General features: G+C 41.8%; 1 protein-coding gene across 4 annotated transcripts in view; it reads left to right on the top strand.

Annotated features, from left to right (window-relative positions):
- Positions 1-11,348, top strand: part of tnrc6c2 (trinucleotide repeat containing adaptor 6C2) — a 50,610-nt gene extending 39,262 nt beyond the window's left edge. For 2 of the 4 annotated variants that reach the window (XM_040146320.1, XM_040146322.1), the window contains 14 exons: positions 165-307; positions 492-638; positions 1,840-1,977; positions 2,851-2,970; positions 3,315-3,398; positions 4,042-4,321; positions 4,536-4,694; positions 5,377-5,568; positions 5,993-6,142; positions 6,405-6,521; positions 7,465-7,680; positions 8,723-8,796; positions 9,324-9,463; positions 10,167-11,348. In XM_040146320.1, the coding sequence (XP_040002254.1) occupies positions 165-307; positions 492-638; positions 1,840-1,977; positions 2,851-2,970; positions 3,315-3,398; positions 4,042-4,321; positions 4,536-4,694; positions 5,377-5,568; positions 5,993-6,142; positions 6,405-6,521; positions 7,465-7,680; positions 8,723-8,796; positions 9,324-9,463; positions 10,167-10,515 (2,309 nt within the window). In that variant the 3' untranslated portion in view covers positions 10,516-11,348. The remainder of the gene's footprint in view (positions 1-164; positions 308-491; positions 639-1,839; positions 1,978-2,850; positions 2,971-3,314; positions 3,399-4,041; positions 4,322-4,535; positions 4,695-5,376; positions 5,569-5,992; positions 6,143-6,404; positions 6,522-7,464; positions 7,681-8,722; positions 8,797-9,323; positions 9,464-10,166) is intronic. The other 2 variants (XM_040146321.1, XM_040146323.1) reach the window with 1 other exon arrangement.
- The last annotated feature ends 5,048 nt before the right edge of the window (positions 11,349-16,396 follow it).

Raw genomic sequence — 16,396 nt, 5'->3', positions numbered from 1 at the left:
ATTTCAAATGATTGAATTCATGATTCAACACTGTTGCTTCATCTCTGCTTTGATTCAGCTGGGAATGATACCAAGCCATACATTTCTCATTTGGTTTTGTCATTCAATATATTTCCATGTTTAGATTTCATAATAATCCTTGCTATCCTCGTTTCGGCTTCCAGGCGCTCTGTTGGAGAAGAAGACAGATCTGGACAAGCGGGGCATGGGCATGTCTGATTACAGCAACGGCATGAACAAGCCCATGGTGTGTCGGCCCTCTGCACTCTCCAAAGACCCCTCTGATCGCACCACCTTTCTTGACAAGGTTAAAAAAAAAAAAGCAACTGATCAATTTATTGTCATTTTGTTTTTTATATTTTTACATTATAACTATTTTGTCTTGTGTTCCAAAGAAAGGTTAAGAAGAGTTTGCAATGTGTAATGATTAATGCTTTTTTTTCCCCTATCTCTTTATTCTCCCATTAACCATTTATTTTGCTCTGGCCCAGGATGGTGTTCTGTCAGATGACGCCCCCCCATCACCGTTTCTGCCTTCCCCCAGCCTGAAGCTCCCCCTGGCCAACAGTAGCCTTCCTGGGCAGGGTCTGGGACAGGGCAACCCGGGGCTGGCCATGCAAAACTTGAACAACAGACAGGTAACACAGCGCACTTGTACTACACAAGGCGACAGAAATTAACTGGAGTTGAAAAATATAACAGAAGCACTTGACAGTGTTTAATAAATGGCAGGTAAATCTGCAGTTAAAAATGCCTTTTTGAAGCTTATAATGTTCTGTTAATGTTGATTTAACATTGTTCAGACAGTGGGAGTTTTCTGATAATATACAGAACAGCAATAATTTGTGCAGCTGTAATTTTTCCTATACATTAGACTATACACTATACATTTGAATGTACAGTGAAAAACAGAGTACTTCACAGCTGCTTTATTAACAAGGGAATAGACTGACAGAAAAACCTTATTCTGTGCAATACATAATTTTATTAACAGTCAAAATTTAATGGCATTGTGCAGGACGTGCAGAATTTATTCATTTAATTTAATATGTATATCATGCCGTTACAGCGATAACATATAGATTGAATTTGTTATACACCCCCACCTCTCTACTCGCATGCGTTCCCAAATATCTAGTTTTCTATTGCTCACTTATGTGTATGACCTTGCCTGAAGTGCCCATTAAAATCAGATAGTTATCCCCTATCAAATATCACCCCCAGAGGCAGCCATGGCCCAGAAAAAGTACAGTATGTCCTCAAAGCCAAAACAAAGACACTGTATGCGGGCTCTTTTGTTTTGTTTGCACTGAATTGAAAGACCTCTCCCAGCATCATGGAATCCAAATTGTGGATGAAGCTACCTTTTACAGGCTAATCGTTTTTGGGCCATTTGAAAAATCAAAACAGTCACAGTTTCATGATTGACACAACTGGCATCTCTCACTTGGTGTTCAATATGCTGTATGCTTTGGTGTGCAAGGTGTAGTGTGAAGCTAGACCTTGAGGGTAAATGCCTTGAAAAGTGTTTTTAGACATAGACAATTGGTTTTTGAGTGCACTTTAAGTTTTCTTTTTCATCCAAATCAAGTGCATTCATTTGTGTATTGAATGAACCCATCAAATTCATAAAGACTTGACAATTGGAGAATCAACTCTTGACCTTACTCTTGAAGTATTGTGTATCTGTTTGCTGGATGGACCAAAAATACACACATTTCCTCCCAGTTCGGTAGCTCAACTCCTCAGTTATGAATTGGCGTAAAATGGCCTCAGTAATTTGAATAAACATGGAGCTTTTGAATAATTTAATTGTGCTTTTATGACTCCTACCTACAGATACCCAGTGGAATGTTTGGCAGTAGTGGAGCAGCACAAACCCGGGCCATGCAGCAGCCTCCTCAGCCACCTGTGCCACCTCTCAGCTCCTCCCAGCCTAGTCTACGTGCTCAAGTGCCTCAGTTTCTCTCCCCTCAGGTAGCTACACGCACCTAATAATGGATATATTGGATGTGTAACGTGGAGCTATGTCAGTTCATAATACACAGGACCAGGTAAAAGTTTGCTGACAGATTGTACTGGTTGCCCTATGACCAGGGCACAAAATTTGACACTCAAAATTGTAAATATTGATTTCTCCACTAGTACATCTTTCTTCTGCATTTTTTCCTAATTCCACGTCTTACACTATTAAAACTGTGCCCTGACTTTGGGAATGCGGCTGTAATTTGAGCTGCATCACAGTGATGCTGAAATAACCATCCATCAATCCATCCATCCATTAGCTATACCCTTTATCCTTTGAGGGTTGCTGGGGGGCTGGAGCAAATCCCAGCTGACATTGGGTGAGAGCTGGGGTACACCCTGGACAGGTCACCAGTCTTTCTCAGGGAAAATTCTTTAACAAATTTAATGACTATGACCAGTGACATAGACAATGATTGTTTATAATAGATATTATCAACTTTTTAGTTTAACACTTAACACTTAATGCATAATCTGAGCAATATGAAGAAGCCAAAATTGGTAATATAATTTCAGTCTATCATACTCTTTGAAAATTTAAAATTTTATAAGTAAATCAGCAGAAATATATCGTGAAGATAAAAACATCACAAGTTATTGTTTGGGAACAATACTGTGACTGTTTAAACCTCTTGGCTGTACAAAACTCCTCAGCCAGACCTTTTCTCTTCTCTTTTCCTCTTTGCACACATAGTAGTGGTGAAGTAGTACATAGTATTGACGAGTTTTACCTTGCTAGAAGCTGCTCTTGTGCTGTTGTTGGGATTTGTAATGACTAACTTGTATTCTCCCGTTTCTGCCTCCCCATTCTTCCCTTCCCTCCAGGTCCAAGCACAGCTCTTGCAGTTTGCAGCAAAAAACATAGGTCTGAACCCTGCACTTTTAACCTCACCAATAAACCCTCAACAAATGACCCTGTTGTACCAACTTCAGCAACTCCAAATGGTGAGTCAACAGCCCTCTTTCCCCCTAAGTTTTTGTAGCCCATCTTGTAGACTTTTGGCAGAGAGTGTGTGTTGTGTACTTCTTAAAGAGGTCCAGGCTCTATCCTGAATGGTAAGGAAATGAAACCAAGCACACAATAACAAAACATGTCTGGCTTTTTGTCATTTTTGCAATGACTGACAAAAATCCAATGAAGAATTAAGAATGTGTCCATGTGAAAACACATGAGAAAGTATTTTTATCAGATGGAAGCAGTTGACAAATCTCTCTTAGTCTGTTTTAATTTTTCCCTCCATTCATGTGTTTTTTATTAATGAATTGTACTTTGGGTTCCCTTCATTTAGGCGTACCAGCGTTTACAAATCCAGCAGCAGATGATGCAGGCGCAGCGCAACGTTTCCGGTCCCATTAGACAACAAGAGCAGCAAGTGGGTCAACAAATGTATCATTAAAGTCATGAAAATTATGATCATATTTGTTAATTTTATACGTAGGACCACGTGTGTGCACTGACTCAAAACACTGTGATACAACTTATTTTTTCCTAACAAAGATTTCACATGATACCATAACAATAACAGAGGGGAAAAAAACGTGCATCGTTAAACAAGAGTTGCTCAAACGTCAAGATTATTGCATGGGAACTTCTCATTCAATATTAGCCAACAAGCTGTTCTCCTTTTATGAAAATGAGAAGGAGTTTGTTCTCCTTTTTGAAATTTTGGTTCTTTTTGTTAGATATCAGTGGCCTGCCTTTAAGACAAGGCCTGGGGATGCTATTTTGAACAAGTTCTTGCTTCTCCCACCATTTTTCTCTACCTCTTCCATATCATGTCTGCTTCCACCTTGGTTTTCTGTTTTTTCACCTTCTTTTCTGTGCATTTTTCCACCTCCTCACTTTTTCTTTCTCGATTTCTTGGTTTGTTTTTTTTTGGTTTTTTTTTAAATTATTGTTATTTTTTCTTCCAGCTGGCTTTTGCCATCAAAGTTTGATTTCTGCTTTCATCCCCTCATTGCCCAACACTTCTTTTTATGATACATCTTTGTGACAACCCCTCTCTTTTCTCCCAGGTTGCACGTACAATCACCAACATGCAGCAGCAGATCCAGCAGCACCAGCGTCAGCTGTACCAGGCGCTGCTGATGAAGCAGCAGCAACTTCCCTCTCATTCCTCCTCCACTTCCTCCTCCACTGGTCTGCATCCCTCTGGTGGCCCCGCCGGAGGTCCTGGCTCCGGCAAATCAACCCTGGACCCCTTCACAGGCCCACACCAGGCTCCGGGCCTCGCCGACACACTGCACACCAAAGAGCCGCCATCTTCGCCCAACACCTACAGCCCCTACCCTCTCTGTGAGTCTAAGATAGGGACAGCACCATGTTGAAAAGAGTATTTTGGTGGTCACTTTTGCTCAAACATTGTGAATTCGACTAAATGTAGCTTGCTTGTTGAGAGTAACAGTTTTCATCTGCTAGATTTTTGTTAACAGATACAAATATAAAAATCATCCACTGCCAACATACATATTATGAATAAAATAAAAAGAATTTTTTTTTGTATGTGCAGCTGGACTGAATCCAAACATGAATGTAAACTGCATGGAGGTTGGGGGTCTGTCCCTGAAGGAGCCCCCTCAGCCCCAATCCCGCCTGTCCCAGTGGACACACCCCAACTCCATGGACTCTGGCAACTCCTCAAACATGGAGAACAACCTCAATAAGCATGGTATGTTGCAGACAAGCAAACAAACACTCATGCAACTATTGCATTTAGTGGAATGAATATATGACTCATACAATTTTCAAATGTAATTTCCAGAAAAAAAGGCATTTTTATATTTGGGCCAATGCGGACTTCTCTGCCAAAACACAATTGGACTGTATATTGTCTTGATGTGTAAAATGCTCACTGACACTAACTTGTTGACTTCTACACTTTCAATTTTAACATTTAAGGATTTTAACATTTGGATTTGCACCTATTTTTTCTACTCACATTCTTGCAGCAAACATTCACTTTCATAAGAATCTATCAGCAAAAAACATTACTCTTAAGTGTCATCCATTTTCCTGTCCATGTGCGTTGGAAATAGGTATTGATAGCTTTGGAAGGCACTCAGGCCATCAGTAATCTTACTTGAGACATCGCACCGGTGACATTTAAGTCTGAAAAAGGCCTAAATCTGTATTTATAGTGTTAATGTTTTGCCTACATAAGAACTTCTTAAAGCTGATGTTATGAAAAAAAGAGAGTTAAAGACTCTTACATACAACATAATTCCTATAATCTGTGCAAATAAGTTAAACTGTATATTGTTTTTTCACTTTACAGTATTACCATTGTATTTAGTCAAACTGCATTTCATTTCTTTTTTTTCTTTTTTTTTTTTGGTTTTTGTATATGCTAGGTGCCATATCTGCTGCCTCTACCCTGGGCCCCCCTGGGAAGCCCCCCCAGCTGGAGGACTCATACAGCCCTTACAATCTTATGTCCAGCTCTGAGTCCCCTACCAGCCCCCTGGTGCCTCCGGACAGCTGGGGCCAGGGCAAGAGCCCCAATGAAAAGATCTCCAATGGGACCAACATTAACTGGCCCCCAGGTGAGGAGAAGATAAAAAAAAAAAAACGTTGTACCTTTTTAAGTTTTCATACTGGTCTATAGTTGGTGATACTTTCTTCTCAGCCTTCATTCTGTTCCTGTTTTTGGGGTTGGTTTTAGCAGTTCTTCCCACAGTTGGAGAATTACTTATGTGAGGGTCAAACCTGAGAGGGCTGGGGGTTGGGAAGTTACAATCAGCATTGAACAGTAAAAGTTGACTGCGAAAGAGCATTGAGTTTACAATCAACTACAAAAAAAAGTTTACAAATAATTATGAAGAAAGCAGTCGCTTAGAGGCTTGTTGTGAATTGTTTAAACTGTAAGGAAGTCATGAAATGTAATGGTCATCTGTAAGTTTATGCATGATTTGATCTTGCTGTTTTAAAAATAAAGCCTTTATTCAGCACTTTATTTTTCACCCTTAGAGTTCTGCCCAGGTGTACCATGGAAGGGCCTTCAGAACATCGATCCAGAGAATGACCCTAACATGACCCCTGGCAGCGTCCCCAGCGGGCCCACCATCAACACCAACATCCACGATGTCAACCGATACCTGCTGCGCGACAGGAATGGAGGTATGAACAGAAGCAAGGCGTTAAGTATCAATTTAAGAAAACCGGTAACCCTAACTTAAAACATGCTGTGTAAAGTGTAAATTAATATTCACTTAGACAAGCTGACCCATGTTACTATCTATACTCCACCACTGGCTTCGGTATCATGTTCTTTTACTGATGTTGACATGAAGTTACTTGTTTTTGTTTTTTTTGTTTGTTTGTTTTTTTTTTTTTGCCTCTCTGTCTCTGCCCACAAAACTGTTACTCTATGACCGTATAGCCACTTCCCCAGCTCCTCCACTTCAGAATGGCTCTCTGCCTCCAACCAGCAGTGACTGGCCAATCAGTGGCTTCTCTAGCTCTTTCAGTCTGTCGTCCTCTGATGGAGACAGCTCAGGTACACATTCCGAGTATCCTCCCTCCATGTGTGGACCTGCTAAACCCCTCCTCACCCAAAAAGAAGCCCTAATAGTCATAACACAGTCATACAACACTGTGTTAGGCTCCTTACTTATCCTAAAACTTACCCAAACCCTGACCTTGCTCCCTCTGTACCTTTTAGTCAACACCTTTACCAATACTAAGACAGCACCCTTCCCTAAATGTGACCTTCAACCATCTGTGCCTCTTTGATCCAACCGGCAAAAACAAGCCTCACCCCAGCTGGTCATGACATCCGTACACACTGTGTGTTTTGTGTGTGTGCGTGTGTGTCCGCGTGTGTGCGTGTGTTTGTGTGCGCGTGCTTTAAAGAAAAAGGAAAGGAATTCATGAAGAATTGAGTTCTCTCCTTTGAGAGATGTCATTTGAGATGTGACTTGTACAATGGACTATATTTAGACACTAGCATCTTTTTTGCTTTTGCTAAACTTTTCAAGGGAAGACAGAGATTGCACATAACTCCAGATCAGCTTGGTTAACACAGCGTCTTAAGAGTTCTCTGAGAGAAAGATAATGATATGACTTTCAGTCTTTCCTAATTGGACAGTAGACCTAGTTTCCTCTCGTACTCCATGTGAGTAATTGATCATTTTTGTGTAATGATTGAGTTCACTACTGAAACATAAAGATCTCGGGTGGGTGCACTGAGTTTTATCTGATTTAGTTCAAATAAATCATCAACATTTTCAAGATTAAGAAGATTAAAATTTTGATTAGTTACAGTTCTCGGGTACTTTAAGTACACAATAGAAAATAGGAATTAGTGGCTTGTATTGCTGTTTGCATCAGTGTTTTTTTAGACGCTCTCCCTAAGGGAGCTTGGTTCTATCTCTACATCTTTGTCCCTAACTTTATTCTCTCAACTGTCCTCTATCTCCCCCTCATCTCCCTGTGTAAAGGTAAACTATCTGACATGAAGTCCACCTGGTCCCCAGGGCCCATCTCCCAGAGCCAAGCCTCTCTGTCCCATGAGTTGTGGAAAGTCCCCCAGGGGCCCCGCAGCACCACGGCTCCTTCTCGACCACCGCCAGGCCTCACCAACACCAAGCCCTCCTCCACCTGGGGTGGCAATTCACTGGGCCTCGCCCAAGGCTGGAGCGGCTCATACTCCTCTGGTAAGCACTCGTTTTTATGAGAAACACCTAAAGGAACTGACTGGACACTATCACTGTCTCTCTAGCTGACAAACTCACGCACCATTCCTTCAGAGTTTTCAACTGCAATTCAAAGCATAATATTGAATGAATGTTGTCCAAATGAATTCTATACATTTGCAACTTACAAAGGTATATCAACAATTTTGAGACTAAGGTTTCATTTTGAGGTGTTTCTCCCTATATGGACAAGATATCCTTAAAATATCTTATAACAGTAACAATATAGTCTATTAACTTAAGAAGAAACAAATATCATGTTGCAGCTGGAATTTTTCTCAAATTGCTGAATTGAATCTACTTACATCATCTGTAGTAAATTAAGACATTTCAGCGAAGTCTTGAATCAAAGGCAACTTTGACCAAAGTAAAAGAACAGATATCCGTCTGTATCAATTATTTCACACCCAGCAAACACAGACGTGACTGTAGATGCATAGGTGTGGTGCGGTTTACAGCTGTGACTGAGCGCTTGCAGCAATGGCTCTACAAGTGCTGGCAGAATACACCCTGCTAAACTGACATTTTGAGGTTTACCGTCTCCGCAAAAAGCCACGCTGAAACATCATGTATGTGACCCTGTTTTGACATGGCACATCTACATTCATGCATTTGAAGGAGGAAAGAGTACTTTTTAGTTGCACGGAAAAGAATTGTGTGTGGAAGTAGATAGCAGTCGGTGGAAGGTGGCCTGGTTTTTTCTGTTAAACTCTGCAATACAGTTTCCCTTATACAATCACATTATAAGGGCACTGTCACTTGAAATCTGTCACAAACTCACTTTTTACTGTCTTAGTGCTTTTGAAAAGACGAGGCATCCAGGCTTTTTATTATCCAATTGCTTGTTGGACTAACTTGTTTTTATTGTTTAACATTGAACCAGATGACTGTAATGCAAAGGCAATAGCTTGTAGTGACAAAGTCACAGAAAATCTTACTTTTCTTCAAATAAAACTCTTTATACTTTACACTATATTTGACTGTGTCTTCATATCTCTTACAGAGGGAACCACCTGGAGTACCGACAGCTCCACCAGGACCAGCAGCTGGCTGGTGCTGAGGAATCTCACCCCACAAGTACGTACGCTTTGATGCTAATTCTTGCTGGATTGAAGCCACGCTGTATTATGAGTACAGCAAGCATGTAAACATGAGGAATTCAAAGATAGATCAGCTCATGAATCGGTGTCATCTCTCCAAAAAAAGGAAAAGACAATCATCAATGAGTCATTTGACGGCTTTAGGGTAGGATAGTCAGAGTGGAACAAACAGGATTTTGTGCTTTCACTTTCCCTCTTGAGTAAGTGTGATATAAATGCTTGCGTGTCATGTATTTATTTGCAGAGTTGAGAAAATTCAAGTAAAATAACTAAAGTGAGGTTAAAAAAACAAACAAAAACAAAGGTAAATGAAGTATCAGTGCAACAGTACTCAAACAACAACAACAACAAAGAAAGAAAACAAATTAGGTCAACAGAAAGAGGATGGACAGTGAGTAAGAGAAATAAATTGCCACTAAAAATACAGTGTGTAAAATAGATGAATAAAGTCAGATATTAGTTCTAACTGAGACTTTTTGCACTTTGGTCTTCTTCTATGTCCAGATTGATGGTTCAACTCTGCGGACCCTGTGCATGCAGCACGGCCCCCTGATCACATTCCACCTCAACCTGACCCAGGGGAACGCCGTGGTGCGCTACAGCTCCAAGGACGAGGCTGCCAAGGCCCAGAAGTCTCTGCACATGTAAGCCTCAGCAAAGTCTCTTTCATCAGCCAAAATGGGCTCAGGAAGCTGAAGTTAAATTAATTTTTGCACTTTTTTTCTTTTAACCTCTGCAGCCTTTTTTATATTAAAGGGAAAGAGCTTTAATAGAGAAAGAAATGGGGTGAATCCAAAACTCCGGGTTTCTTTTTGGTGTTTTCCCATGCTGAGAACAATTCAGCTTTTTGGATGTGTGCAGACAGTGTTATTTTTGTGTCTGGGTAGTCACACGGAAGAGTAGGTGGGGGGGGGTCATGCTGTGTAGTCAGCTGTGTTGTAATAGTACAGTGATTATTGTAATCATGAAAGTGGACTGGGAGAAAATACCAGTGTAGAGCCAGTCTGGGGACACGTTGTCTGTCCTTCATCTGTAAGTGCCTAAGATTTGTACCTAATTTTGTTTTGCTAATGGTGGCAAATGGTTGTCATGGAAACAAAGCACAAGAACGTGTGACCTACTTTTCATTACCAGCTGCAAGAAATGTGGTTAAGGCGGTCGATGACAAAGTATAATGGCATGATCAAGCCCTGAATAAACAGTACCATTTGCTTAAAAAGTATCTGAGGTGTATGCCGGCCCATTTTCACACAAAGCACATTTTCAAAAAATTTAAACAATTAGCTCCTTATTTGTGGCAGGATTTTCACTGTAAGACCAGTGATTTCCTCTTTTGTCCTCCTTAAGGTGTGTGCTTGGAAACACCACCATCCTGGCGGAGTTTGCCGGCGAGGAGGAGGTGAACCGCTTCTTTGCACAAGGTCAGTCTCTAGGGGCAAACACCACTAGCTGGCAGGCCAACCCGGGAACCAATCAAAATCGGATGGGTGGGGCATCGCAGTCCCACTCAATTGGCCAGTGGAGCAGCAGCGGCGGTGGAGGAAAGGCCAGTGGAAGCGACCTGCTGTGGGGCGGGGTGCCCCAGTACTCCAGCCTGTGGGGACCACCGAGCGGAGAGGATGCCCGCGTGATTGGGAGCCCCACCCCCATAAACACCCTACTGCCTGGAGATCTGCTGAGTGGGGAGTCCATGTAGGAAGATACCACGATACACTAACCAACCAACCAACCCGCCTACCACCATGTCATGTAAGCCATCGGTGGAGGGTGGGGTGGGGGAAAAAAAAAAAAAAAAAAAAATATTCAGTATGAACAGGAGCAAAACCCAAGCAAATCATGTGGCGATAATCAGTATCAATTTGAACTGTTGTGAACTGTGAATTGTGATTCAGAAGGAGGGGGTCCCTACCACATAGACTGCAGACTCCAGTCCTTCTGTTTTACTTTTGTCCTTTTTTTTTGTTTGGTTTACCGTTTGTGGGGAAAAAAAAGCAATTTTTTTTTTCCTTTTGATATTTTTGAAATGCATCATATAAAACAAACTGAAGTGAGACACAACACAAAGAAACCTTTTAAGTGTTTTTAGTTTTTTGCATAAGTATACATGACATTCTGTGTGAAGTGTTTTTAGGAGAAGCAATCAAAGCTGCCATCTGAGACTTTCCTTTTCCCTCCAAAAAAAAAGAAAAAAAAAATCATCCCAAAATAAGACTTAAAACAACCATTCCCAGCATGTCCATGGCCAATGATGTGGTTCAAAGACTTTTACTAGTTATGTTAACATTTGTTTCTCAGCACTAATATTAGCCTTAAGTGCTCTCTGGCCCAGGTCCTTCCCAAGCCGCCTTTTTTAGTTTGTTTTGTAACTGAAGAAATAGCTGAAATCTTGCACAGTTTCACCTCTGAGCCAGCAAGTGGTACAGGACACAACTGGTGACCAACTCTGTCACTGGGCAGTAAGAAGGCCTGGCCATGTGACTGGCCCTACCAATCATCAGCTTAATTATTTTAATTTGTCTTCTCAAAGGGATTGACTCAGCTATTAAATGTTCTTTTTTTGTAGGTTTAGATCTAAGCGCATTTTTGATATCTATCACAACATATAAGCTGAGAGAAGATTATTTGACAACCTCGTAGCATGTCTCTGTTTCCATACATGACTATGTATGTCCGGTGGCACCTAATCATTGACGTCGGCAAGCCCAGATCCTTCTGGTCACTTTCAACTTGGAACCCAGTCACTCACTGGTGTTTTGTTGAATTTTCCATTGTCCGATTTGTTATGAAGCCCAGTGGTCTGTATGGTCAGCCAGTTTTCGGGGGTGGGGGGGAGAACACAATTTCACTTTCATGTGACAGTTCATTGTGCAATATACACCATACACTTTTCTTCCGTCCATACTCCATGTCCACCGGAGCTGGTTTTTCTTTTTGTGTTTTTTTTTTTTTTTTTTTGTTTTTGTTTTTTTGTTTGTTGCTGATTGCAGCATAAGACTTTGGAACTTCAAAACCTTACCCTTTTCAAAACTTGGATTCCCTCCAGGCCGCCAATCCCCCTGAAGCTGTTGGGACAATTCGGCAAAGGGGAAGAAACAGCTGTTGAGCTGTGCAGGCAGCAAACTGTACTAAAGAGTGAAACTGGGTACACTACAATGCACACTTCCTCTCTGCGTGCCACAGCCACACCCAACAGAGACTGAATCTACAGTGGGATTGGATGGTTCTGGGTATCTGGCACAATACCAAATAAGAGGGGTTTCTCCTAATGCAGTAGACCTACGAGTGTTCCTTGCGTTTGGTACTGTACAAACAGAAGAGACTAAGACTTTTATAAATTCAAAGGGTTTTATCATAGCACTTATGAAGAGCAAATCGCTTCAACTGCAATCCAATAAATCAAAAAAGGAGCAGCAAAAACTTTGAAAACAACAAAGAAAAAAAAATCATCCCAAAATAAGACTTAAAACAACCATTCCCAGCATGTCCATGGCCAATGATGTGGTTCAAAGACTTTTACTAGTTATGTTAACATTTGTTTCTCAGCACTAATATTAGCCTTAAGTGCTCTCTGGCCCAGGTCCTTCCCAAGCCGCCTTTTTTAGTTTGTTTTGTAACTGAAGAAATAGCTGAAATCTTGCACAGTTTCACCTCTGAGCCAGCAAGTGGTACAGGACACAACTGGTGACCAACTCTGTCACTGGGCAGTAAGAAGGCCTGGCCATGTGACTGGCCCTACCAATCATCAGCTTAATTATTTTAATTTGTCTTCTCAAAGGGATTGACTCAGCTATTAAATGTTCTTTTTTTTGTAGGTTTAGATCTAAGCGCATTTTTGATATCTATCACAACATATAAGCTGAGAGAAGATTATTTGACAACCTCGTAGCATGTCTCTGTTTCCATACATGACTATGTATGTCCGGTGGCACCTAATCATTGACGTCGGCAAGCCCAGATCCTTCTGGTCACTTTCAACTTGGAACCCAGTCACTCACTGGTGTTTTGTTGAATTTTCCATTGTCCGATTTGTTATGAAGCCCAGTGGTCTGTATGGTCAGCCAGTTTTCGGGGGTGGGGGGGAGAACACAATTTCACTTTCATGTGACAGTTCATTGTGCAATATACACCATACACTTTTCTTCCGTCCATACTCCATGTCCACCGGAGCTGGTTTTTCTTTTTGTGTTTTTTTTTTTTTTTTCTTTTTCTTTTTCTTTTTTTGATTGTTGCTGATTGCAGCATAAGACTTTGGAACTTCAAAAACCTTACCCCTTTTCAAAACTTGGATTCCCTCCAGGCCGCCAATCCCCCTGAAGCTGTTGGGACAATTCGGCAAAGGGGAAGAAACAGCTGTTGAGCTGTGCAGGCAGCAAACTGTACTAAAGAGTGAAACTGGGTACACTACAATGCACACTTCCTCTCTGCGTGCCACAGCCACACCCAACAGAGACTGAATCTACAGTGGGATTGGATGGTTCTGGGTATCTGGCACAATACCAAATAAGAGGGGTTTCTCCTAATGCAGTAGACCTACGAGTGTTCCTTGCGTTTGGTACTGTACAAACAGAAGAGACTAAGACTTTTATAAATTCAAAGGGTTTTATCATAGCACTTATGAAGAGCAAATCGCTTCAACTGCAATCCAATAAATCAAAAAAGGAGCAGCAAAAACTTTGAAAACAACAAAAAAAAAACCTGCTCTTTTATGTACTGTATCTATTTCTTGGAAATGTGTCTGGCATTGTTCCTCTGGTAGCAGGATGAAGGGAAACAAAACTGAAATGTACCATTGGACTTTGGGGTAAAAACTGCAGTCTAGGGGTTTTTTGTTTTTTTTTGTTTTTCTTTCTTTGAACTTTATCAAAGTGAATATCACTGTTACTCCAAATGTTTAGCCTTGTTCTGTTTGGAGGACCTAGACTTCGTCAGCTGTCTCTGACACCTGCTGGCCAGCCAGTCAGCCAGCCAGCCAGCCAGCCAGTCAGTCAGTGGGTGAGTCAGAGTGGGGTGGGGAGGGGGAGTGTCCACTGAGTGCCTCTCTGTCGTGGTCCTCTGGGTGTCAAGCAGCAGCCCCACTTCCTCCTGGGCTCCACTTGACCCTCCCTCTGTCTGGCAAGAAAGCGGCTCCTCCGAGACTGGCCAGTCATGGCACTCTGCCACACACGGCATCTCCAACGGGGGCCCGCCACCACTCAACCCTGCTGTCGTCCTGCCCTCGCCCCTATCTCTCAGTTCTTTGACACAAAGATCACTTTAGCTGGAAGATGTAATAGTCATATTTCTGGAATTTCTGCCAGTGTACATTTTTTTTTTTTTTTTTTTTTCTCAGATCATTTGACTATTTTTTTTCCCAATGTGTTATATTGTTATTTTTGTCTACATGCAGTGGTCTACAAAGTACTGGCTGCTGAACTAGCCCTTCACTGTTCATATGCAGAAACACTTTGGTCAGAGGTGCCTCTGTATGTTCATCCTGTGTATTGAATGCAAAATGAGGATCAATACTACAGACCGTTATTGATTGTCTATTTGTTTTTAACTGATCATGCTTTTGTGTTTGACAGTATTCTGTAGTACTTCCAGGTAGTATCTTGAGATGTGTAAAAATAGGGTGTGGGTGTTTGTCGCTCCAAGCTGCTCCGCCTGCCCGCAGGCTGTCCCCCCTTGCCCTTTGCCTAGCTGCTACGCTATAACCTCCTCTCCTCCTCCACCTCAACCAGACCCAGTAGCCCTCCCCTGACCAGGCACCAACAGGCCCTACTATCTGTTTCTATGCAAAAGACTAGAGGCTGGGGCCCTTTATAGAGCGCCAAACCTGACTTGGGAATGAGCACTCCTCCCAGAGCTTGGCAAACCCCAACACTTGTCCCCCGTGCGCTTCTGTCAGAACTTCAGATGGCCAGCGTTTCTGTAAAGTCAGGCTAAGCCGCCAGAACACTGTCATATACTAAAGTCCGAACACTTCATCAAAGCTCGGCCTTTCTCTCTGCGCTGAAGACACTTCTGTCCAGCTTGATCTCAGGGTAGGGGAGTTGATGATACCAAGTATGAGATGCAGCTCTCCGTATCTGTCCTTTCTACTGTGAGAGCGAAGTCTTAAATTAAAAGGCCATCTGCGCAACAATGTGTACAGACCTCATGCCTCGAACTTAATCCTAATTGGAAGGGAAAAGGCCTGTATCAAATCCTTTTCTGGAAAGGTGGCCTATAGTTAGTTTGGGGGCCTATTATCGCAAGTAAAAGATGCCAACGTAACGTGCCAATGTAAATTTGCTGTGTCATACTGTGTCTGTAGACAGCGCTTCTGTTCCCTGTTTGGAGGAGCTTTGATAACCTTTGCAGGGGTTGCAGCGGGGGACAGGAGGGATCAAACAAATGGGCGACAGCATCACACCCTTAAATGACTGAGATTTTTTTTTAATGCTTTTGTGGGGAATGCCCCATGCTAAGGAGAAAATCTACTCAGTTGGGGGTTCCAGTTTGCTACAGTGCACAGTTGCTGATGGGTAATCCCGGGTACATATTTTTTTAAAACCAAAAATGAAATCGCATTTTAACGTCATTTTTATGAAGTTTGACATAAAAATCTTAAAAATGCTAAAAAATCTAAATGAAAAAAAAAAGATCTATAATATGTTAAAGCTCTGCACTTCTAGCTGAAACGTCTCCGGTCATCAGCTTCTACTACCACCATCTAAAGGAGTAGACTGTTGGCCGGGGTGCCTTTTTTGTGGATGCTGTATTTATCTCGTTTTTATGTTTGTGTCCTGCTCAAAGCGGGCCCACTGAACTGTACATTTCCACAGACCCAGATGGCTTGGGCCCACTGTATCAGCCTCACTCCCCTCACTCTGCATCAGCAAGAGGGGAGGGGTGCATTTCAAGAGGTACAATGTCTTAAAAAACATTAAGAAAAGAAAAAAAAAGTTTAAAAATTTTAAAAAAATTTACAAGAAAACGGGAAAAGGCTACCTTTCAGGACTTGCGGTCCTGCAGCACACAAGCAAAAATCACTATTGCCTGTTTCTGTAACTGCCTTGATCCAAGCTCAGACAGACCCAATAGCCGAGGACCTCCCAGCATCCTGTACTAACTGGAGAACCCTGACAGTGAAGGGGGTTTCCCATGCTGCACCAGCATCGAGAGGCTCGCCTCTCTACAGCTCTGTTCTAGATAACGGTATATAGTGTATGTGTACCCTACATATATATATAAATATATATATATATATACAATGACGGTGTGTGTGGTATCACACCTTCAGATGAAATACGTGTGTGGTATTATCCTCTTCTTTTCTTTTGGATTCTGAAACTTTTCATTTTTGTTTGAAAGGTCTTGGTCTAACACAACTGAAAATGAGCAATATGTATTTTCCCCGCAAATAAGTGATACGAAGGAAAGAATTCGGGTCGGGTGTAAACTGATACTTGATTGATTGAAAGCTGTGTCTTTCTTACATGGAGTTGGATATGCACGTTCTGGTTTTGATGACATATTACAGTACTTTGAAGTGCTTGTACTGTATATATGTGTATTTGTTTGTAAATTAGCCTTTCTAAAAGCCCAACCTGAAT

This window comes from Xiphias gladius, chromosome 15 (assembly GCF_016859285.1).
Source record: "Xiphias gladius isolate SHS-SW01 ecotype Sanya breed wild chromosome 15, ASM1685928v1, whole genome shotgun sequence".
NCBI classification, from domain to species: Eukaryota; Metazoa; Chordata; class Actinopteri; order Istiophoriformes; family Xiphiidae; genus Xiphias; species Xiphias gladius.
The sequence above is the reverse complement of the archived record's forward strand: the minus strand, read 5'-3'. Positions and strand labels throughout refer to the sequence as shown.